The following is a 23,478-nucleotide window of genomic DNA, read 5'->3' on the forward strand; positions in this document are numbered from 1 at the left end:
TGCAAAGACACATTAAGTCTGCTTTTATGAATACCAATAGATGACTTTGCTTGCCAAAACAGTAGTTTTATTAAAAGTAGTTATATTCAAGAATCGCCAAAAATATAGAGAACTAGTTTTCGAAAAAGTCTGTCTTTACATTTGTTCGTCGTTCTTGAAATGACCACTAAGTTGGGATAAGTACTGTTGGTCCATCAGTTTGTCCCTCCTTTATTCATTGTTTAACCCCAGGCTTAATTATATGTTTAAGAAAAAATTGATGTGCAAGCTATACTTTATTGTAGTTTTAACGTGGGTAGGCATTATATTTGTGATTATTTTTGCCCGAGCGATAGTGAGGGTTAAAATAACACGATTATAATGCCTACCCATGTTAAAACTACAAAAAAGTATAGCTTGTATCAATTATTTCAATTCTGAATAGGACAATTAAGATAATTTCTATGTCCGATAAGTATAAGTGTAAAAGCGTTTGTGTAGGCTCTCCCATGAACCTCCCTTTTTTGTTTGTAAAGATGCAAGTGGCTGGCACTCTTATTTTTCAGAGGGAGGAATTTGAACTGCCAGTATGAACAGTTGTCGTATCTAGGTCAAATATGTCAATTTTGGAATGCAACACATTGCAGTCATAATAAATTAATTAGTAGCATCATGTGCACCATTTAAGAGTTTGAAAGTGTTTTAAAGTTAAGGAAATAAATTAAGTGCATGATAATTTGATAACATTCATTATTCCGAAGAAGTCAATATACGCATGTGCAAACAAATTTTATTGGATTTAGAGCATGGGTTTGTTAACATTGAAGAGCACATCATATTAGAATTTAGTTTTACCCTGGCACATACTATAGTGATAGTGTGGGATTGTACTTCATAAGTAAGTGGAAATATGCTGAGAGATTCAAAAAGACGTGCAGTTTGTTTCTGAACTACTACCAGAACTATTGGGTTTGGGATTGTGATTTCTCTTGTAAATTAGAACTGCCAGAACCTTACATATCTTGTATCAATCCAATTTTAGGATGTACGTCTGTACGTCCATCCATACATCCCAAAATAGGTTTTATTTCTTTAGTTTGCTTCAACAAAATGATATGAAACTTATACATAATGCTCATTACCACAAAACACAGATAGAGTTTGAATTTTGGTGGCGTCACTTGTACAGTTCAAGAGTTATGCCCCTTGACAAAAGGAAAAATTGCTGAATTATTCGTTTCTGTTCTCGCAACTTGTTTGCTTCAACCAAATGTTATGAAACTTATACACAATGCTAAATACCACAAAACACAGACAGATTAAATTTGACTTTTGGTGGCGTCATTTTTACCGTTCTAGTTTTATGCTCCTTTATAAATGGAAAACTTGCTGATTTTTTTAATTTTATTTGTTTCTATTACTTAAGTTTGTCCCAAATTTATGTTATGAAATGTATATATACGTGTATATGATGCTTATTATCACAAAACTCCGTTTAAGTTCAAATTTTGGTAACATCACTTTTACAGTTTTTGTCGAGCCTGCAACTTTTGTTGCAGAAAGCTCGACATAGGGATAGTGATCCGGCGGCGGCGGCGGCGGTGTTAGCTAACTTCTTAAAAGCTTTATATTTTAGAAGGTGGAAGACCTGGATGCTTCATACTTTGTATATAGATGCCTCATGTTACGAAGTTTCCGTCAGTCACATGTCCAATGTTCTTGACCTCATTTTCATGGTTCAGTGACCACTTGAAAAAAAAGTTCAAATTTTTTGTAATGTTGAATTCTCTATTGTTATAAGTAATAGGATAACTATATTTGATATGTGCGTACCTTGCAAGGTCCTCATGTCTGTCAGACAGTTTTCACTTGACCTCGACCTCATTTCATGGATCAGTGAACAAGGTTAAGTTTTGGTGGTCAAGTCCATATCTCAGATACTATAAGCAATAGGGCTAGTATATTCGGTGTATGGAAGGACTGTAAGGTGTACATGTCCAACTGGCAGGTGTCATCTGACCTTGACCTCATTTTCATGGTTCAGTGGTTATAGTTAAATTTTTGTGTTTTGGTCTGTTTTTTTCATACTATATGTAATAGGTCTACTATATTTGTTGTATGGAATGATTATAAGGTGTACATGTCTAGCGGGCAGATGTCATGTGACCTTGACCTCATTTTCATGGTTCAGTGGTTATAGTTAAGTTTTTGTGTTTTGGTCTGTTTTTCTCATACTTTATGCAATAGGTCTACTATATTTGTTGTATGGAATGATTGTAAGGTGTACATGTCTAGCGGGCAGATGTCATCTGACCTTGACCTCATTTTCATGGTTCAGTGGTCAAAGTTAAGTTTTTGAATTTTGGTCTTTTTATCTAATACTATATGTCATAGGTCAACTATATTTGGTGTATGGAAATATTTTATGATCTATATGTCAGTCGTGCAGGTTTTATTTGACCTTGACCTGGTTTTCACGGTTCATTACTCAGTGTTAAGTTTTTGTGTTTTGGTCTATTTTCTGAAACTATAAGCAATAGGCTCAACTATATTTGTCATGTTTGTTGTATGGAAGCATTGTTAGCTGTACATGTCTGCTTGGCATATGGTTCAACTGACCTTGACCTCATTTTCACGATTCATGTTAAGTTTATGTGACAGTCGTAATAAAGCTTTATATTTAGGAGTATCAACATAATATCAATGATTAGTAAAGAAGGCGAGACATTTCAGTGTGTGCACTCTTGTTGTGTTATGTCCCTTTATCATGTTATTTGCTAACGTGGGCACACAACCCCATTCTGGAATTATTCAAGACCTCCCTGATTTGAAAAAAAAATAATATATGTCTTTTCAGCATTGATAAGGCTCTACATGGGAAAGGATACAAACTGGGATATGCTTTACCAAAGAGGACATTACCCAACCCTATAGATATTGTACTAGTATTCTGTCAAAAGGTATGATAATATTGTAGTCTAGGTGAATGACCTTTTAACTTAAAGAAAGACAGGGATATTGTTTTTTTCCTATAAAAAAATTCTGATACCTGATTTGATGAAGAAAAAATATTGTGGTCAAGCAGATATATTCTGCAAATATTCTGAATCCAGGTTTTCCCCATACCTTAAGGTGGTAGCCAACACTTTGACTAAAATACATTTGGCTCGTTTAATTTTCATGATATTTTGACAAAATATTAACTTCGACCCTTTGAACAAAATATAAAAATTTCAAAAAACTTGAACCAATAACTTTCACAGAAATATTTTATTGGATATACATATAGCAGTTTGACAAACACTAATTTTGATCATTGTGAAGCTTAATACTTCCTTAACAGTATATAGAACGTGATTAAAATGTTGAGCTGATTTTACAGTTATCTCCCTGTAGTGTTAGGTACCACCTTTTAAGTGTTAGATTTTGAAAACAATATTTGATTGATAGCGTTGAAAAACCAAAAAAAACAACAAAAAATTCTGCAATTTTCAGGAATGCAGTGTGTATAAAGACAATTGTACAGCCATTACATTGAATATAAAACTAATGCATTTTAGCCTGCAGTGAACGTTACTGACAATGAGAGGTTGACGATGGAAAAGTACAATAAAACAGACATATTTTCCCAATGTCAAACTCAAAAGTAATGTTCATTATTGTATATTCCATAGGTAATTCTGCTGGTTCACGACTTTGTTTAAAGCTGTTGTGATGTCTATTATTCTATTTTCCATAGGTATTTCCATTGGAATTTTATTTTCCATACTAAGGTATTTCCGTTGGACTACATATTGTTTACAGCTGTTCTGATGTCTGTTATCTATTTTCCATAGGTATTTCCATTAGCTAATATGTATTATTTTCCACAGGTATTTCCACTGGACTACATATTATTTACAGCTGTTGTGATGTACCTAATATTCTGCTCAATGTCCGGAGTCAGAAATATTGGAATATGGTTTTTCTGGCTGAAGGTTAGATTATATGTTACAATTTATGCTTAAATTTTCTTATAAAGATTAAGGGATGATCTAATACATATCTTTCTCACCCAAATATAACACAACGTAAACTTTTATGTTTCTACTAAGACTGTTTAAGATGTTTTACATATTGAAACAGAATGCATTTTGCAAAAGATAAAATAAGTTACAAGAGTGCTTTAATGAAACAGCCTTCTATGTAGAAAATTTTTGATAATCTCAATTAATTTTAAGTGTTTTAAACCCAAACACTAAGAATATTGTTTTATCAGTTCTTTGAAGATATGAATATAGTCCCGACTCTTTTAGCTCATGAAGCTAGTATTGATCTAGTACATGTATTAGTTAGATATAACTATTGTCCCAACTGTTTTTAGCCCCTGAAGGTACTGTTTGATCTAGTATTTGTAAGATATGAATATAGTCCCAACTGTTTTAGCTCATGAATGTATTGATCTAGTATTCCTAAGATATAACTATCGTCCCAACTGTTTTTAGTCCCTAAAGGTATTGTTCTAGTATTTGTAAGATATAACTATTGTCCCAACTGTTTTTTGTCCCCTGAAGGTATTGGTCTAGTATTTGTAAGATATATTTATCGTCCCAACTGTTTTTTGTCCCCTGAAGGTATTGGTCTAGTATTTGGTGTACAATTGCTTGGTGATGAGTTACAGATCAAATTATTTTCTTTCACTAGATCAAATTCTCACTGACTGTTGACTGACTGATACATCGGGCCATTGGTAATTTTCATAGATCTTGACCTTCTTCTTAAAGGAATATTTATAATGTTGACAATGTTTAGAAAATTGATAAAATTCATTAGAATATTTTTTATCTTTTATAGATGTATAAGATCAGACCTCGTCGGACAAGGCCTCAAGGGATACTAATGTTATGTATGATACTCATGTTCATAATACTGGCCATCAATATCGTTGTATACCAACTGACACCACAGTATTCCATGTATGGCAGTCAGATGTTCAAGGTATGTAGTGTCAGAGGTTTCAATCCTGTTCTATACAACACAGCTTGTAAGATAACCCCTTAAATCAATGTGATCTATATGTTTATAAATTAAAATTGCAATGATTGTATAATGCTTGAAAGATATTATAAATACCAGTGGATTTTTTATCAGGATGATACTATGATTAATAAACCCCAGAAATATGATATTCACAGAGGCCAACCGCCGAGTGTGAATGTCATATTTCTGGCGTTGATAAATCATTGCATCAACTGAAATCAAAAGTTAACAATTGTTTTATTATATGACTTTTTATCTTTCTCCAATTTTTTAGTATTTGCTAGATACTTTTAAAACTGCTTCCTGTTTTTTTTATTAATTATATCATATGCTTTTGCAGTTGCTAAGTTAAAATATTCAATAAAGTAAACTAAAAACAAACACACAAACAAACAAACAAAGAAAAAAAAATACAGCGAAAAGAAGAAGAACAAGAATGTGTCCACAGTACACGGATGCCCCACTCACACTATCATTTTCTATGTTTAAAGGACTGTGAAATTGGAATAAATTCTCTAATTTGGCATTAAAATTAGAATGATCTTATCAAAGGGAACATGTATACTAAGTTTCAAGTTGATTGGACTTCTACTTTATCAAAAACTACCTTGACCAAAAACTTTAACCTGAAATTTGCACTATCATTTTCTATGTTCAGTGAACCGTAAAATTGGGGTCAAAACTCTAATTTGGCATTTAAATTAGAAAGATCATATCATAGGGCACATGTATACTAAGTTTCAAGTTGATTGGACTTCAACTTCATCAAAAACTACCTTGACCAAAAACTTTAACCTGAAGCCAAAAACTTTAACCTGAAATTTGCACTATCATTTTCTATGTTCAGTGAACCGTAAAATTGGGGTCAAAACTCTAATTTGGCATTTAAATTAGAAAGATCATATCATAGGGCACATGTATACTAAGTTTCAAGTTGATTGGACTTCAACTTCATCAAAAACTACCTTGACCAAAAACTTTAACCTGAAGCCAAAAACTTTAACCTGAAATTTGCACTATCATTTTCTATGTTCAGTGAACCGTAAAATTGGGGTCAAAACTCTAATTTGGCATTTAAATTAGAAAGATCATATCATAGGGCACATGTATACTAAGTTTCAAGTTGATTGGACTTCAACTTCATCAAAAACTACCTTGACCAAAAACTTTAACCTGAAATTTGCACTATCATTTTCTATGTTCAGTGAACCGTAAAATTGGGGTCAAAACTCTAATTTTTTGGCATTTAAATTAGAAAGATCATATCATAGGGCACATGTATACTAAGTTTCAAGTTGATTGGACTTCAACTTCATCAAAAACTACCTTGACCAAAAACTTTAACCTGAAGCCAAAAACTTTAACCTGAAATTTGCACTATCATTTTCTATGTTCAGTGGACCGTGAAATTGGGGTAAAATCTCTAATTTGGCATTAAAATTAGAAAGATCATATCATAGGGAACATGTGTACCAAGTTTGAAGTCGATTGGACTTCAACTTCATCAAAAACTACCTCGACCAAAAACTTTAACCTGAAGAGGGACAGACGGACGAACGGACGAACGAACGGACGAACGAACGGACGAACGGACGCACAGACCAGAAAACATAATGCCCCTCTACTATCGTAGGTGGGGCATAAAAAGAAAAAAAGAACCTGGGAATTTAATTGACATCCTGAACCTACGTCATTGACGTTGCCTTCAAATATCTATGTTTAATTACGAGGACGCTGTTTCAACTTTTATATTAACCTCTTGGATTTTTGATGCAGTGAATATAGCATTTGATCAATTAGGATTTCCTATGCTTTTAGCCAATGAGAAAACAGAAAATTTTAGTCATATGATAAACATTTGATGAATACATTTTGTATTAGTAATTAAGCCAATATTTCAGTCATTTGAACTATTGTAATCTTTAAAATTATAACAATGATTATTTTTTCTAGGCACCTCATAATACTACAGTATTGAACAAGACATCAATTATATACAAGCTAGAACATTGTTCTCTGGACTCATCTAGAGGTAATGTAATTGTAATGACTATATGTAGACCTAGAGATGTCTGTTATTACTAAAAAGTCAGTTCAATAGGAAAACAGCATTGCAATACATATATTTTTTCTGTGATGCCACACAACACAGAAACATTGTTTCATGTACACATGGCCAATCAGGCTTTTCTGCTCAGTCTGCATCTGTTGTTATCATCTGTTTACTTCTTGTCTGAAACTACTTGGTCAAATTTAAACCTACTTGGCCACAATCATCATTATGGTATTTAGTCTAAAAAAATAGTAGGATGACCATGCCTGCCAACCAACATGGGTAACAGTACAACCAAAATGTGTAATGCACGTTTTGTCTGTTATCTTGAAAGCAGCTACAATAAGAAAAAAGCTTGCAAGGTAGAAATATTCAGAATATTCAGATTGTGTAATCACCAGGATGGCCTTGTTATTGAACAGATTTTTCTACCTACTTTTCATTTACATCAAAACTGCCTGATGACATCTTATTGGAGTTACTGTAATTAAATGAAAAATTTTACTATTTCTTTTACCTTATTGCCTATTATCTTGAAAACTATAAAATATAGGGAGAAACTTTTGGCATCACAGATATCAGCAAGACATAATCTACAAATAAGTCCACTTGGTCAAGATTGTCAGACAACTCCTAATTGAAGTTATTACCCTTTAGTTATGTTTTTATGCCCCACCTACGATAGTAGAGGGGCATTATGTTTTCTGGTCTGTTCGTCCGTCCGTTCGTTCGTCCGTCTGTCCCGCTTCAGGTTAAAGTTTTTGGTCAAGGTAGTTTTTGATGAAGTTGAAGTCCAATCGACTTCAAACTTAGTATACATGTTCCCTATGATATGATCTTTTTAATTTTAATGCCAAATTAGAGGGTTTACCCAAATTTCACGGTCCACTGAACATAGAAAATGATAGTGCGAGTGGGGCATTCGTGTACTGGGGACACATTCTTGTTTACCATTGCTTTTGCATTTTTGCCTTATATCTGTAAAGCTAAAATAGATAGATAAAAGTTTTTATGACCACTTTCATCTCCATTATTCACTGAAACTGTTTAATTACATTTTCCATTGATGTACAAACTACATATAATAATAAATATGACATTATGAATGATCATGTAAATAGGTTTTGAATTTTGTGATTTCAGATGATTGTGTCATCACAAGAATGGCTTTGTTATTGAACAGATTTTTCTATAAGATGTGGTTCTTTGGAGCAGCCTATTACTGGGCTACCTGGGTCTTCCTAGGGGTAAGTCAAATTAGGGATTATTGATTGTAGATACAGTCATACTCAAATAAACAAGTTTATTATCACATCTTTTAACATTTTACACTGTATAAGCCTAGGAATCAAACCGATTTAAAACATTTTAAATAGCTTGAAGGTCTGAAAATCTGATGTCAAAACTACCAAAGCAGTGTCTTTCATTTTCTACAGATGTCTTGTTATTTATACAATTACATTGTAAAGAATGCTGACTAGAATTAAGATAGTTAGTGAAGACTAAAAGCTTAAGAGAAAGTTAAATAATACAAAATAATAAGAAATACTGATTACAGAAATAACAGTTTGAACAGATTTAACAAAATGTATGCAAATACATCATAATGTCTGTCATATTATATGTTGCTTCCTCATATGTAAATATTGTAAAATATTGTGTATAACATTTTGTGGATATTGTCCAAAATTATACACAATAGTGTAAAATATTGTGTACAAATAGTTTTACATTGTGTACAATAGTGTACAAAATTGTAATTCAGTACAATATTTTACAACATTGTGTACAATTGTGTACAAAAATGAAATTCAGTACAATAGTTTACATTATTTGTTTCTTTACAGTTCATGGTGTTGGGTTTTTTGGTTGCTGTCATTAAGAAGAGGAAGTCCGCCATTGATGGAGAAGTTGATGAGGATGATTTCGATGAAAGTGATGAAGAAATGATACATGCATAATTTACATCAAAGGTGAAAACAATGACAATAAAGTCACTAAATTCTAAAGAAACTGTTTATACATAATTTACTTTCAAAAGAGTAATATTGAAAATAAGTTACTTATCTCAAAGAGATTGAGAAATGATTTATGCTTAAACGACTATGGCGTGGTAACGGAACGTTTTATATCTGAATTTGAGTGGATGAAAAAATGTTTTATACTTGAATGACTGTAATCAGAGTGAAAGAACAGAGAAGTGATGTATGTTTGAATGATTAGATGAATTTAATTACTTTAATATTGTTTCAATGTCATTGGTAAAAGTTTGCAGAATCTGGATTCTCAAATTTGCATATATATGATGTTAACTGGAACTCCTACTTCATCCCTTATCTTTGTCTATACCTGCTGTTTCTATTGGGGTTTGTTCCAGTCCATTTGAAAACAAATGTATGACAGAAAGTCAGAGGAAAATATGTCACAATTCAGTTTTGAGAATATTTTTGTGCCCATCCTACGATAGTAGAGGGGCATTATGTTTTCTGGTCTGTGCATCCATTAATTCCTTCGTTCATGCATTCGTTTGTTCGTTTGTTTGTTTGTTTGTTCCTCTGTCCTGCTTCAGGTTAAAGTTTTTGGTCAAGGTAGTTTTTGATGAAGTTGAAGTCCAATCAACTTGAAACTTAGTACACATGCTCTTCATGATATGATCTTTCTAATTTTACTGTCAAATTAAAGTTTTGAGCCCAATTTCACAGTCCACTGAACATAGAAAATGATCATGCTAAGTTCAAGTTAAAGTTTTTGGTTCAATATTTTGGTCAAGATAGTTTTTGTTGAAGCTGAAGTCCAATCAATTTGAAACTTAGTACACATGTTCCCTATGATATGATCTTTATAACTTTTATGCCAAATTTAAGTTTTGACCCCAATTTTATGGGGCATACGTGTACTATGGACACATTCTTGTTCTTTAAATAAGAAAATACCTTTTTGAAATACACAAATTTGTATTATCTTGAATGTATAATGCAACTTTCATGTAATTAAAATTTATTTAATAGATATAAATAATGATCAAGTAATTATTAAGAAAAACAAAATGTCAAAGTGTCTTGGTACTTAAACAGCTTCATGGTGCCAAGAAATCGGTCATTTGCATGATTAAATTTTAGTAAATTTCATTTATCAAGGCTAAAGAAGTAAAATGAATATATGTAATAAAAATAAAATATTTCAAGATATGTCTCTTATATATTTTAAAACAATTGTTAAAAAACTATTTGTGACTTTTTGTCCATTTACTGGTGAAAGTGTGTATGATTTGGATGAACGTTTATGATCAATATGTTTGTTTAATTTATTTAAACGCTATTTTTATATATTGTAAAGTTTATTTAAAATGCTTATTTGTTCATTACAAAAGTGTGTATGTTACTTACAGATGTATTTGCTTGTTAATTTTCTTTCATATAAAGATAATTATAAAATTATGATATAACCTTTTTAATAAGCCATTCCTATGAGTATATGTGCTATATTTGTCAGAAATGGACTGATTCAATACATTGGGATTTGAGGTTAGGACATTTAGTAAGTGTTTCAGTATGGGAATTTGACAGGCATCCATGTGCTAGGCAGGGCTTTTATTTACAAATGCATTTTTTTTATTCCCTTGTGCTCAATTTCTTTTGTTTATTTTTTCCCATTATCAAAAATGCAAACCTGAAGACAAGTATAAAATAGGGTTAAAAATCATTTGTATTTATCTAAAAAATCAAAAGATTTAATTCAGCTGTCAATATTTGTGTTTTCAGGGTAGAAATTTGTACCTGATAATTAGTTTCATATACCATTATATTTTTCATACAAAATAAGCTTTTATTAATTCACCAGATGTATATTACTAAAGTAAAATCATTATAGAACAATTTATGGCTTCTAAACATAAATATTTAAGAAACTTTGATGTTGCTAAATGTATATTATTCAAAAACAAAAATAGAAATAGTTTTTATCTTGGGTTTGAATTTCAGTTTCCCTTTGTTTTCTAAATATCTTTTATTAATTTTTTAAGTAGATTTGATAAAATAAAACTAGAATTATCCTGTGATAAACCCTATATTATCTCTACTTTACTGGCTCAATTTAAACTATGATTTATACTGATATATTTGACATTATTGATTTTGTAATAAAATGAATTTGAGAATAATTACAAGGTCATGCTTTCAATAAGTTTATCAATAAAAAGGGATTACATGAATCTGAAAAAAAATGTTGATCCTGCCTTAGGTTGGTGGTTCTCTCTAGACCCTCTGACTTCATCCACAAATTAAAATGGATGCCAAGCATGCTGAAAATGTCATTCAGCACTAACAATCAATCAATTCAAATACACTACATTAAAGCAGACGTCATTAATACAGAGATAACAAAAAAGACATAGAACAAATTTTGCAGATTGCCTTACATTACATAACAGGTCTTGTTCGAGCTACAATGTCTTTCATATATTCCACATACAATATTTTTAAAAACTGAAAATAAATAAAGTTATCAGCTGAACAGGAATCCAGTTCTAGGAGGTGAAAGCTATACAGGTTCAGTGATGAGCAAACAACTGCTTTTTTTGTAGCTGTTTTTCAATGATATGTATTGATAGAATGGTTAAATGGGTTTTGCATTACATGACAATTTCATTTCCACTGTTGATTTCTGAAATGATTTATCTTGTTAAATTCTTATGTGGATTTCTCATTATACCACACAGTATATAAGTTCTTATTGATATGCTTGATGAAGTAGATTAACTATAGCTTATAACATGCCATATTTACATGAAGTAGTCCAAGATTGTTCTACCAGCCATTTCGAGGAGGGTCATGAAACATGTTAACCCAGATTTGGGGCTACAAGTTGTTGTGTTGAAATCATAATAGATCCAATGTCTTGCACTTTAAAAAAAATGTTTTTTTATTCATGTTGTCCAAATATTGACCAACAGAGACTTACTAGTAAAAGGAATAGCCAAATTCATCCATGGTCAACTGTGCTTGTTCTTAATCATTTCTAAACATGTCACATTTAGATAAAGTAGATAACGTAACATGACATGTAGCTTCATTACATTTCACATCTATTTCATCCTTTTACTGATCCTTTAGTGTGTCAACTTGAATTTCCACTTTTTACGAGTTATAAGATAACTACATTTGTTAATTGGGATCTACATGTTAGTCAGATAGGTTCACTTTGGACTCATTTCATGAAAAAGTGAACACTTATTTTCGTAAGTATATCAGTCTGACAAGGGTCAACTAACCTTGACCTCATTTTCATGGTTCATAGGTCAATGTTGTTCTTGTTTTGTTACTTTTTCAGCTACTATAAGCAAGGGGCAAATAGATTTGATGAATTGGATGGGGGTTAAATGTACATGTCCATTTAACATGGTTTGATGGTTACTGTCAAGTTTCTGTGTTTGATATAAAATAAAAAGGATATGTGGTATAAATGCCAATGAGACTACTATCAGTCAAAGTTCAAGTAAAGTAGATGTAAGCAATTATTAGGTAATCATATAGCCTTCAACAATGAGAGAGAAAAAAAACTATAGTTGGCTATAAAAAACACAACAGGTAAAATATGAAACAATTCAATTAAGAAAACTAATTTTGTATTTTATAACAAAACAGTTTGCGAAAAACAAATACGACAGACATGAACTAACATCAACCACGGAACTATCCGACTTTTGAAAGGCATAAACAGAATGTAGCTTGGTTAAACTAGTTTCCTGGTGCTAAACTCTATTCCTAATCTGGGACAGTGGCATAACAGTACGACATAAAAGCAAACTATAAAAATCAGTTGAAAAGGACTTAACTCACTATAGATCGATACAAAAAAGGTCTGAGAGAACTCACAGTTACTAAACTAATAAGAAACTCGTGTATCTAAGAGTAAAATGTCATTCAGAAAACAATCTAGAGGAAAACATGATATTGTGCAAAGCCAAAATATAGTAAGTTAGCGACAAATTGTATTACTGTGAATGTACATACGTGTATAATAATACTATTCAATATGGATTTAATTTACTGATAAAATAATAAAAAAAAATACCAATATTCAAAGTTCGTATTACAGTGTTGAATTGGTAACCTTTGAGAATAAGTGCATCTAAAGGATTAAGTTTACCCGGATCGTATATTAGTTTACGTGCTCGGTAACCAACGTTACCCTAAAAATTAGGATGTGCTATTCTGTCTGACATAACTTTTCTACAGGTACAACCAAACTTGCAGACCAAATCTTTGTACAATATATCTATGGAAGAATTTGATAAAGGTTGTGAGAAATGTGTGGCAACACAATCATATTTACGCGCAATGAAATCAAAAACGTCATTACAAGCACATGCAATGCGAATGAGATGTGATATATAAACACCGTAAGATGAACAAAACGGAACATCACCAACCAAAAAAGGAATAACAAACTTGGCTCAATAGCATTAAAGGATGACCAGTGCTCTTTATGCGATTGTTATTCCACAGATGTCGTTCAACACTTAATGTTATACAGTGAAAAACTTTTGGATGCAAGAAATAACATGTTTTACCAGTCCAGGAATCTGTACGCTTTTCTCAGCAAAATGATAGCGATATAATCATAGCCTTACTTGGTGGTATTACAGATTTTATGCAATCTGTGAACTCTGACAACTGGAGAAACATGATGTGTTGCTTTGCAGATCATATATTTCATCTGTACGGAAAATTTAAAGGCGAATTATCTGAGCATAGGTTTCATTTTGGTCACTAAAAGATCTAAACTAAACAAATGTAGCATATAGATATACACATATATATATATATATAAGAAACATGTTTTTTTGTTTGTTTGTTTGTGTGTGCTTTAATTGTAGTTTGTAATTATATGTTGTTAATTTCTTGTAAATCTTCAGTATATTGGAGGAAATAAAGAGAATCAATCAATCAATCAATCAATCAATCTAAATTTAGAAAAAAGGACATTTATTGTTTATTCTTTAGTTTTCTATGTTGTGTCTTGTGTACTATTGTTTGTCTGTTTGTCTGTTTGTCCTTTTTCATTTTTAGCCATGGCGTTGTCAGTTTAATTTTGATTTATGAGTTTGACTGTCCCTCTGGTATCTTTCGTCCCTCTTTTATTGCAGTTTTAATATCTGATTTATTCAAATTAAGTTCCTATTGATTAATTTCAACACGGAGCCTTGGCTCACACCGAACAGCAAGCTATAAAGCCCGTGCCCCCTAAAAAATACTAGTGTGAAACCATTAAAACGGGAAAACCAACGGTCTACTCTATATAAAAAAACCTGAGAAACGATAAACACTTATGAACCACATCAACAAACGACAACTACTGGATATCAGATTCCTGAGGAATGTTTTCCTTTTTGCAATATGTATAAGAAAGACACACTTGTTGGGATATCGTAGGTATGAAATTGACCCCTCCTACCAATGTTTGTCTACTTTAATGGACTTATTAGTGATCTTAGAGGCATATAGTTTATTTTTAGTTCACCCACCTAGAATGTAGCTATCTATTCATTCTAATTTGCACTGTTTTCAAATGGTATTTCGGTGTTTATTCCATCAAATCATTGCACAAGATGAAAGTAAGATGAAAAACTCCACATTTTTACAAGTTGTCAACAAAACATTATGATTTTTGATAAATAAAATAGGATGTGGAAAAAAAGCGATAGGCATAGAAACAAGAAGGTGTTTAATTGTGTTTGTGTTTTTTTTTCTTTCTTGAAATTGGCGCTAATAGCCAACATAAGACTAACCATCAATAAATGGCTGTTCCTCTTACATAAACAATAGTAGCATGTATTATAAAATGATGTCAAAATTATCTATATGTTGAATGAAAAATTTCACATTCTTGTTGGTATAAATTAATCTTTAAAGATATATGTTTGCTTTTTATAACTTAAGTTTTCATCATTGGGTTCTTGGTGTACATTTGCTCGTAAGCTTTTTTGTGTCATTTTCTCAACAAGAAACGTCATGTTGGTTCCTCATAAAAGTAAGGATTTAAAATGTCTCAATGGTTCATAGATTAGTCGGAAAATGTATCATGCAACTTTTTAGGGAAAGGGGGCAAAATAAACGCGTTGTTTATTATTTAGCTGCATGTTTGGTGGGTGCATTAACTATATAGTAGGAGTTTTACTTATTGTTGAAGGTCGTACGATGACCTTTAGTTGTTAACTTCTTCGTCATTTGGTTTCTGGAGAGAGATGTCTCATTGGCAATGCCACACCTTTTTCAAATGTAAATACCTTAACAATCCTTTACGATTTGGCATCAAAGAGGGGTTCTTATTATTAGCGGAACGGTACCGGCTCAGACAATCATCAAGCTGACCAGAAAAGCAATCATGAAACTTAAAGTCTTTACTTGTTTTTTTCATTTCAAATAATTATGAATCAGATGCGACGTGCAGTAGTCTTCTAGCCAAACAAAGTTGAAATTGAAAACTGAATGTTTTGGCTGAAACGCAATAGACTACATAAGAAACTCATGTACATGGTAATTTAGATTGCTATAGTTTGCTATATTCCTTGTGACTTAGGAAATGTTTCTTAAAGAATATCGTGTACAGTATACCTATACTTAAGTACGATCAATTTTAGTCGTAAGATTTTTTGTAAAAATCATCACATAAAATGTATCATTTGACTGAAACATCAATAACTATTGATGATTTTCTGGTGGAGTCTGTCACTTTAACCTGCGTGTAAACATATTGTAAATTACACATGTATGGTTTAATCGTAAAAATGTAGAAAAAAATGGTGCTAATGCATTACCTAAAAAGCTCAACTAGGTTTTGTAATGGCAATATCTTGATGTTAATTTTTGACTATCATTTGACTCAAATTCATTGAAGGAAAATTTATTGAAGGATTGAAGTTAATTTATTGTTTTTAGGAATGTATATCGAAAGAGATAAGGATGTTAAAACTTTCCGTAAAGGTAAATGAAACGTAATGAGGGGGTATATAAATATACATTAATACTAACAATATTAAAGGAAATCACATATGCTAGACAAAAGGGGAGATTCCTTGCTTTAGACATGCATACCAAGGATATCCCTTTTCTGGTTCAAAATGTATATTCATTGTTTGTAAATCAGTGAAATGACGTATAGTATTTATTAATCTATATGGTGACAAAATGTGTCGCTATTTCACAAAACATAGACAGTACAAATTAGCCTAAGTATTAAACATAACTAGTACTACACTTAATTACCAAGATCACAGATTGATGGTCCGAAATACTTTATTTAAGTTAAGCATTAACTGGCTAATTTTGACTAATTCAAATACGTGGTGCAATGTACGACAGGTCTTTAGTAACCATAGAATTTTGAAACAAAACAATCTAACAGTATTTATATGAGGATCTGGAAAGTAAGCTTCATAAGTACCAGTCTGATTTGAAAGTGAGACACACAGGAGAATAAACAAGATGTTGTCTGTATTCTTAGTTTTAACTTTACTAGCAGGTAAGATCTGATTACAAAATTAACATTTAGATTACACTTGTAAAAATGCATCTGCATGTGCTTTATTGTTTATTTTTCCATTCATTCAAATAGCTTATAATTTATTATTTCGTAAATGTCTTCTTATTGATCATATGCTTCAAATATGAGCAATGATGATCTCTTTTAATTTATATGTACTTTAAAAATCATCCTTACATTTTTGGTTGATTGATCAGATTGGCATACTAACTTATTTTTCATGGGACATCTTTTATTTTACTTTTTAGTCTTTTAAAAAATCCGAATTTCACTGATGTTCTTTTTTAACAGCTTGTCAAGCGGCAACATGGCAGATATCTCCATACAACACATCAGCTGTTACGGGAGAAAATGCTACTTTAGCCTGCATAGCTATTACATCTAATGGAGAAAATATACAATGGAAAAAGGTTAGATAACTTCATGTTTCTATTTTATAAAAATTACGACAAATACCATATTCTACATACTGATTATTTTTGGATATTTATGTAGTACAAAGTATATGCAAACATTTTGGTCTTTTTCATGATTTATTTTTTATGTGTTCCACCCACGTTTAGCGTAATGCTTTTCGTAAGAAAAAAATGATATTTGAAATCTTTCTCATCCACTTGATTAAACATGCTTTGTTCAATATTCTATTTAATATTATTCTAAAACTGAGTTTACTTTATGGTTGAAGAATATGAAATGATAATTGAGGCCAGAGGAACAAGGTATGGGTTTAAAAAAAAATCCAACACGGTTTTGTGACAACTTGAATTGAAAAAAAAGAAACTTTTTTGAGAGTTTAAAGCGATCCGACTCTCCACGTTTTTATATCTTTGTAGGTGGTAAATGGTTCAACAAAAAAAAAACAACATATAATTATTGAAAAACTTTGTTATAAAACTCGTAACCAATGTTAATATGTCTTTTTGAAATGGACTGTATGGGTGTTAGTTTCTGTTAGAAATGCCCCTTCTTTTATTCATCATGAACCTTATCAGATTTGTACTGTAATGTGTGTGGTCTTTTTTATATTTAGGTGGTAGGCAGTTCAGTTACAGCTTTAACTCTAGATAGTACCATTCTAGCCAGCGATAAGAGCAAGTATGCTGTGAGTGGGCAGTACAATCTAACAGTAATGAATGTACAGACTTCAGATGAAGGACTTTATCAGTGTGTTATCGGAGCTACTACTAAAGAGGCATCACTTCAAACCGTCGGTAAGGTTTAATGTAATTCCGTTTCTGAAAAAAATATTAATAAAACGGTCGTCGATAAATATACCGAGTCTTAGATTTTCAATATTTTTGTCGTTTGATTGTTAATTTATTTTTCATGTTGCTTCATTTGTTGGTTACTCTTGAAATTTCAAGAGAGACGTTATTTGTTAAATTGGTTTAGGTTTAAATGATTTGTTGCATTTTGCTTCTATCATTCTTTTAATTTTCTATTATTTGGTATTCTTTGTCATTTGATTCCTATCAGTCTTTATATTTTCCTAAGCTGTGAGTCAGGAGCGAAATGAGTAACTATGGAAGTGTACTTACTTCTAAACTGAAAATGAAGGCATCTTGAGTTTAATTTTGATTATTACTTTATTTCAGTGTTGCCAACTAACGTATCTACATACTGGGAGACATCCCCAACCATAGGGAACATTGTCAACATCACTTGCCGGGCAACATATGGCAAACCTCCTCCATATCTGAGGATTTACAAAGATAATATGGACATCACAAATCTAGCTTATTATTACACAGAAAACACCAGATCTAGTGGTAAGTATTTTTGGTAGTAATATTTCAGTTGTGCAGAATTAAATTAGTGGAATTAATACTCTAAAGCAAAAAAGCACGCAAATAGATTGTTTTACAATTATTTGATTAATGTTCAGTGTTTGAAAGCTTTTAGAAACAATGTTAAACACAGTTCCCTATTTTTATATTATGTATTAGCACTAGGCCTATATATAGATATAAATCTTAAAAATATTCTTTAGTTTGTCAAATATTTCAAACATCTTTAAACAGGTTAAATGTAATATGGCTTTATATTTTTCCCCCAGGTTACGGAGATGCTGTTGCTAGTGCTGCTTTGACCTTGACCGCACTCGACGTTAACAAAGATATCCGATGCGAAGTTGAATATGATGGTCTTTACAATGCCATGAACTACACAATGAACACAAATTTAAGTAAGATTTATTTATTTATAGCAAATGTTTATATGTTAGTTGATATTAGTACTGCAAAAAATGATGTTTAAAGTAAAACTGCACTTAGATCAGCTAAAACTAATGTTTATGGTCATTTTGGAGTCGCTACACATTTTATATTATTTACATTATTTACGATCAACTGCTAAATCCAAATTAAGATATACAAATATAGTATTTTGTCGTCTTGAATTACTGCTACTGTTTGTTTAGAAATATATTCTAAGATGTCAATATGATAGGAACATGAAACAAAATTTAAATATATTAAAATGAAGACTAAAAACCGCAATTAAAACAATTGATTTATATAATAATACCGCTTTTTATTTTCAGATGGCGGTGCATCAATTAAGCTACATGGTCTTGCTGCTGCCCTAATGTTCGTTATGGTTGCGGCTGTTCAGAGTTTATAAAGACTTGTAGTTTACTGTGGTAACATCTATGAGATTTCCCAATGCACTTTGTCACGAACGCTGTATTAGAAACAATGAAATAGTTCTTGAAATACGGATCAACCTGTTGTTGAACATGGATGAGACAAATCTAGTCAGTTGTACAGCTATACTTTTGTTTATCTATTATATTTATTGTATGTGTTACTTTTTGTAGTGCTCTTTGTGGAAAGGGCAATCGAATTCACAAAAAAAAAGGGAATTTGAATACTTGTTGAATTGGTTTGCCCTTTCCACAAAATACTTGAATGTGACTCTAAAGTCAGAAATAGAGTTGGCGTTTAATGCTGAAGATAATAATATTTTTTAAGTGTAATTTAAACTTATCTTGTTTTGACATGTTTATATGTACAGCACCCTTATGACTACACTTTCGTTTTAAGCCTTCCAGTAAATTTTTCTTTACTGTAGACATCTTGCCAGTTTTTAAGATATATTTGCTAGAAGAACTGTAGGAATTGGGGAGTAATGTAGTGACCTTTCGGTATTGGGAAGCAATGACTAGATGTTGCTGTTTACTGTGATATTATTGATTTGTAAAACTTGTGTGAATACATAGTGTTGTGAAAGTATATTTATAGAAAATAAAGATAACAAAATGTTTCCATGTTTTGTCAGTTTTATTGGGGTTTGTTTTTTGGGGGTATTTGTGCCTAAATATATAACGATAGAGGTTTTTGTTTCACTTAGAACTTCAACATAGATATTGGAAGCTTTTTAAGAATTTGAAAATATATATATTTGAGTCAGGATAATACCCTCCAAACTTGTTCAACAATTTAGCATAAACATGTATCTGTAAGATTAATATTTTGTTCAAGTTTACATATTGTCTTTTAAGATAATTTGAAAAGAATATGGCTTGAGATTGTCCCTTGCTTACTTTAGTTGTTAAGTGATTTCGTGAAAATTTTCAAAGGAGAAAATGGCCTGATATATACTGAAAGTAATGAACGAAGAACTTAAATGGCAGGCAAAAAAATATATACGGTAACAGGTTCATGGTTTAGTACAGACACAAAATGAATTTTACGGGGATTAACATAGTTTTAGTGTTTAACCTCATAAGTGGATGGGACAGTTGTGTGAAAAAAAAACAATATAATAAAACCTTAAAAACCGTTTGAAAAGACTTTTCTCATCATGTTATTACTTTGCATAAAAATACAAATATAAACAAAAGTTTAAAAAAACACTATATACTGATCCATACTTGTAGTTTCTGAGAGCTCGATACAGCCCAATTTTAACTAAATAAATAAACCATATTCTCCTAGACAAGAATGTCCGTCAACACATTTTATGCGGACGTCACAGCAGTCTGAGAAAACATACCCCATTGTCTTTGTGCAACGCAAACATGAATGTAGGACCATAAATGATCTTCATACCTTGATTACAATACGCCAACATAAATGGAGGACCATAAATAATCTTCATACCTTGATTACAATACATATAGAAATAAGAAGATGTGCATTATTGCCAATGAGACAGCTTTTCGTCAAAGACTAAATGGGTTTAAAGTAAATAACTATAGGTCCGTGTACAATATTCAACAATGAGCAAAACTCATACCGCTTAACAAGTTGTTAAAGGCACTGGCATGACAAATGTTAACCCATTCATATGAGAAAACGAAAGGCCTAATGCATGTACAAACAAGAATATGTACCTATTTTCCATGGCAACCACTGAATCATACGGAAGTGTACATGCATGCTTGGTTTCGTAATGTAGCGGAATTAAACATGTTTGGGCGCGCTCATCGATCCCATTACTGTGAAAGTGGCGTAACTGCACAAAATTTAAGCACAAACTATAAAAATCAGCTGAAAAAGTATTAACTCATCAACGCAGAGCTAACAAATATGCAACTTACAGACAGACTTAAAACGCAAAGCACCGACCTGAGATTACCCACAGGTACTGGAAGCTAGTTAAAAACAAATAATTAAAAAATCAAGTATCTAAGATTTTGATACATATTAGATGGGAGATATACTTTTATAAAGCTATTTTGGCAAAATAATTAACGCAATAGCAAAATAATAATCATAAGCTATGGACTAAAACATTTTATCAATTGATCAGTTTGAATTAAAAAAAAATGAAGGCTGTATAAGAAGAAGTTGTCATGCTCACTTAAATCTTTATCTCACAATTTCGTTTGTTGTGAGTACTCAACCTATCATGGACCTAAAGTCAAAATAAATCATGAAATCTTATAGACATATAACCATATAAAAAAGAAGATGTGGTATGATTGCCAATGAGACAACTATCCACAAAAGACCAAAATAACACAGACATTAACAAGTATAGGTCACCGTACGGCCTTCAACAATGAGCAAAGCCATACCGCATAGTGAGCTATAAAAGACCCCGATAAGACAATGTAAAACAACTCAAACGAGAAAACTAACGGCCTTATTTATGTAAAAAAATGAACGAAAAACAAATATGTAACAAATAAACAAACGACAACCACTGAATTACAGGCTCCTGACTTGGGACAGGCACATACATAAATAATGTGGCGGGGTTAAACATGTTAGCGGGGTCCCAACCCTCCCCCTAACCTTGGACAGTGGTATAACAGTACAACACAAGAACGAACTATAAAAATCAGTTGAAAAAGGCTTAACTCATCAGATGGACAAAAATACAGTGGACGTGGCCCGGTACTTATACATCCCGACACAAAAAGACACAATGAACATACCCACATAAAACTTAGTTCTATACAACAGAATACGAAAATAAATAAAATATATACGAAAGAACTGATGCTATAGCTAAAGGTAACACACAACATGCACTGACTACTCAATCATATTGGTAAAGATGGTACTACACAAAAATAAAAAGATTACCATCAGCACATTTTCATATGCCTGTTCCAATTCAGGAACCTAGTAAGTAATTGAATGTCATTATCATACAAGTTCTGAGTTCATTCGAGAATTGACTTTTAACGACAGATCTTTGATTTATTTTCTAAATTAGTTCACAACTTTGATAGATCATAGATATCTTTAGAGTATTTTCGTCGTCCGTTTGCTTTCTCGTTGAAAGCTGTTCAGTTAGTTTTCTGTTGAAAAAATACTCAATAAACGTCACAATTTTTTTTTTAAACACAAAACATTTATGCATACTTATCATCAAGCAAGTAAAGGGACTTTTATTGTGTTTTTCTAAAAAAAATAAAGCCTTACATGTCTTTAGATATAAGAAGATGTGGTATGAGACAACTCTCCATCCAAATAATAATTTATAACAGGTCTTTGTATTTTTCAATTCAAAATCTATCAAGATCTGATTACGCCCCCCCTCCCCCACCTAAAGTAGGTACTAAGTAGTTATGAAGATGAAATTTATACATATACTTTAGGGAATGAGATATTTCCTTATGAGAGCATTACTTCGTAATATGGGAAGTTCTTTTGTTTATTTCACTCGAAATAGAACGAGGCTAATTAGATTCATTTAAAAGTCTATATATATGAAATATGTTTTTGAAAATATTATCCCCTTTAAATCGGGCTTCTTTATTAAATGGATTACACGTAAAAAAATGGACTTAAACTTACTTTTTAATGTCAATTAAAGTGGCTAATTTTGTGGAACTATAGAGAACGACATCAGACCGTTGTCTTTCAGTAACCAAGGTTTCTGAGTTACAACAAAAATAAGTATTTATATAGAAAATAAAGAGATAATGTGAACAACGGTTATTAATTATGTGGACTGTTTTAAGTTTCTGTTTTTTGTATTTTTGGTTTTGGTTATGTTTACTTTTATTTATTTATTTACAATTAAGATTGATCGTTTATATAAATATACAGTGTTAATTTCCATTGTTTAACGCGAGCGTACATTTTAAATGAATAAATTGAATGAAAACTACGGTTCCTTATTTGTGCATTGTGATTAAAAATTCGTATGTATAATTACTTTCATTTGTTTCCAAATCTGTCTTTTATTGTTCTGGTCGTACTATTGCAAATATTCAATTCCATGACTGCATCATGTGTTTCTATCAGTTTACCATAGTGCTATCACACGGTAAGGTTAGAAATTAATGGTAAACCCTAGTTTTAAGTGTTTTAATGTCTTATCTTACCGTTTTAATTTATTGACATAACTGCACGACCATATTTTCAATTAACAGTGGTAAGATAATCGTTGCAAAGGTCCTGCTCAAACTTTTGTGAAAGACG

At 31.6% G+C, this 23,478-nt stretch overlaps 2 protein-coding genes across 2 annotated transcripts in view; both read left to right on the forward strand.

Annotated features, from left to right (window-relative positions):
* Positions 1–10,488, forward strand: part of LOC143057821 (putative lysosomal cobalamin transporter) — a 21,589-nt gene extending 11,101 nt beyond the window's left edge. The window contains exons 10-15 of the mRNA XM_076231242.1: positions 2,837–2,939; positions 3,852–3,956; positions 4,813–4,956; positions 6,952–7,030; positions 8,195–8,298; positions 8,899–10,488. Coding sequence (XP_076087357.1) covers positions 2,837–2,939; positions 3,852–3,956; positions 4,813–4,956; positions 6,952–7,030; positions 8,195–8,298; positions 8,899–9,012 — 649 coding nt within the window. The 3' untranslated portion in view covers positions 9,013–10,488. The remainder of the gene's footprint in view (positions 1–2,836; positions 2,940–3,851; positions 3,957–4,812; positions 4,957–6,951; positions 7,031–8,194; positions 8,299–8,898) is intronic.
* Positions 10,489–16,447: 5,959 nt separating this feature from the next.
* On the forward strand, positions 16,448–19,858 carry LOC143057834 (junctional adhesion molecule B-like). The gene is made up of 6 exons (XM_076231267.1): positions 16,448–16,573; positions 16,886–17,004; positions 17,625–17,805; positions 18,190–18,363; positions 18,651–18,779; positions 19,137–19,858. Exons 1-6 carry the CDS (start codon positions 16,537–16,539, stop codon positions 19,214–19,216), a joined length of 720 nt encoding a protein of 239 aa, XP_076087382.1. The 5' UTR covers positions 16,448–16,536; the 3' UTR covers positions 19,217–19,858.
* Positions 19,859–23,478: the final 3,620 nt, after the last annotated feature.

This window comes from Mytilus galloprovincialis, chromosome 1 (assembly GCF_965363235.1).
Source record: "Mytilus galloprovincialis chromosome 1, xbMytGall1.hap1.1, whole genome shotgun sequence".
Classification (NCBI taxonomy): Eukaryota; Metazoa; Mollusca; class Bivalvia; order Mytilida; family Mytilidae; genus Mytilus; species Mytilus galloprovincialis.

Excerpts from the sequence above, each read along its gene's own strand:
- LOC143057834 (XM_076231267.1), top strand. The coding sequence starts at position 16,537 with ATGTTGTCTGTATTCTTAGTTTTAACTTTACTAGCAG. Across the intron at positions 16,574-16,885 it reads AGTTTTAACTTTACTAGCAG|CTTGTCAAGCGGCAACATGG; the intron begins GTAAGATCTGAT and ends CTTTTTTAACAG. Across the intron at positions 18,364-18,650 it reads AGAAAACACCAGATCTAGTG|GTTACGGAGATGCTGTTGCT; the intron begins GTAAGTATTTTT and ends TTTTTCCCCCAG.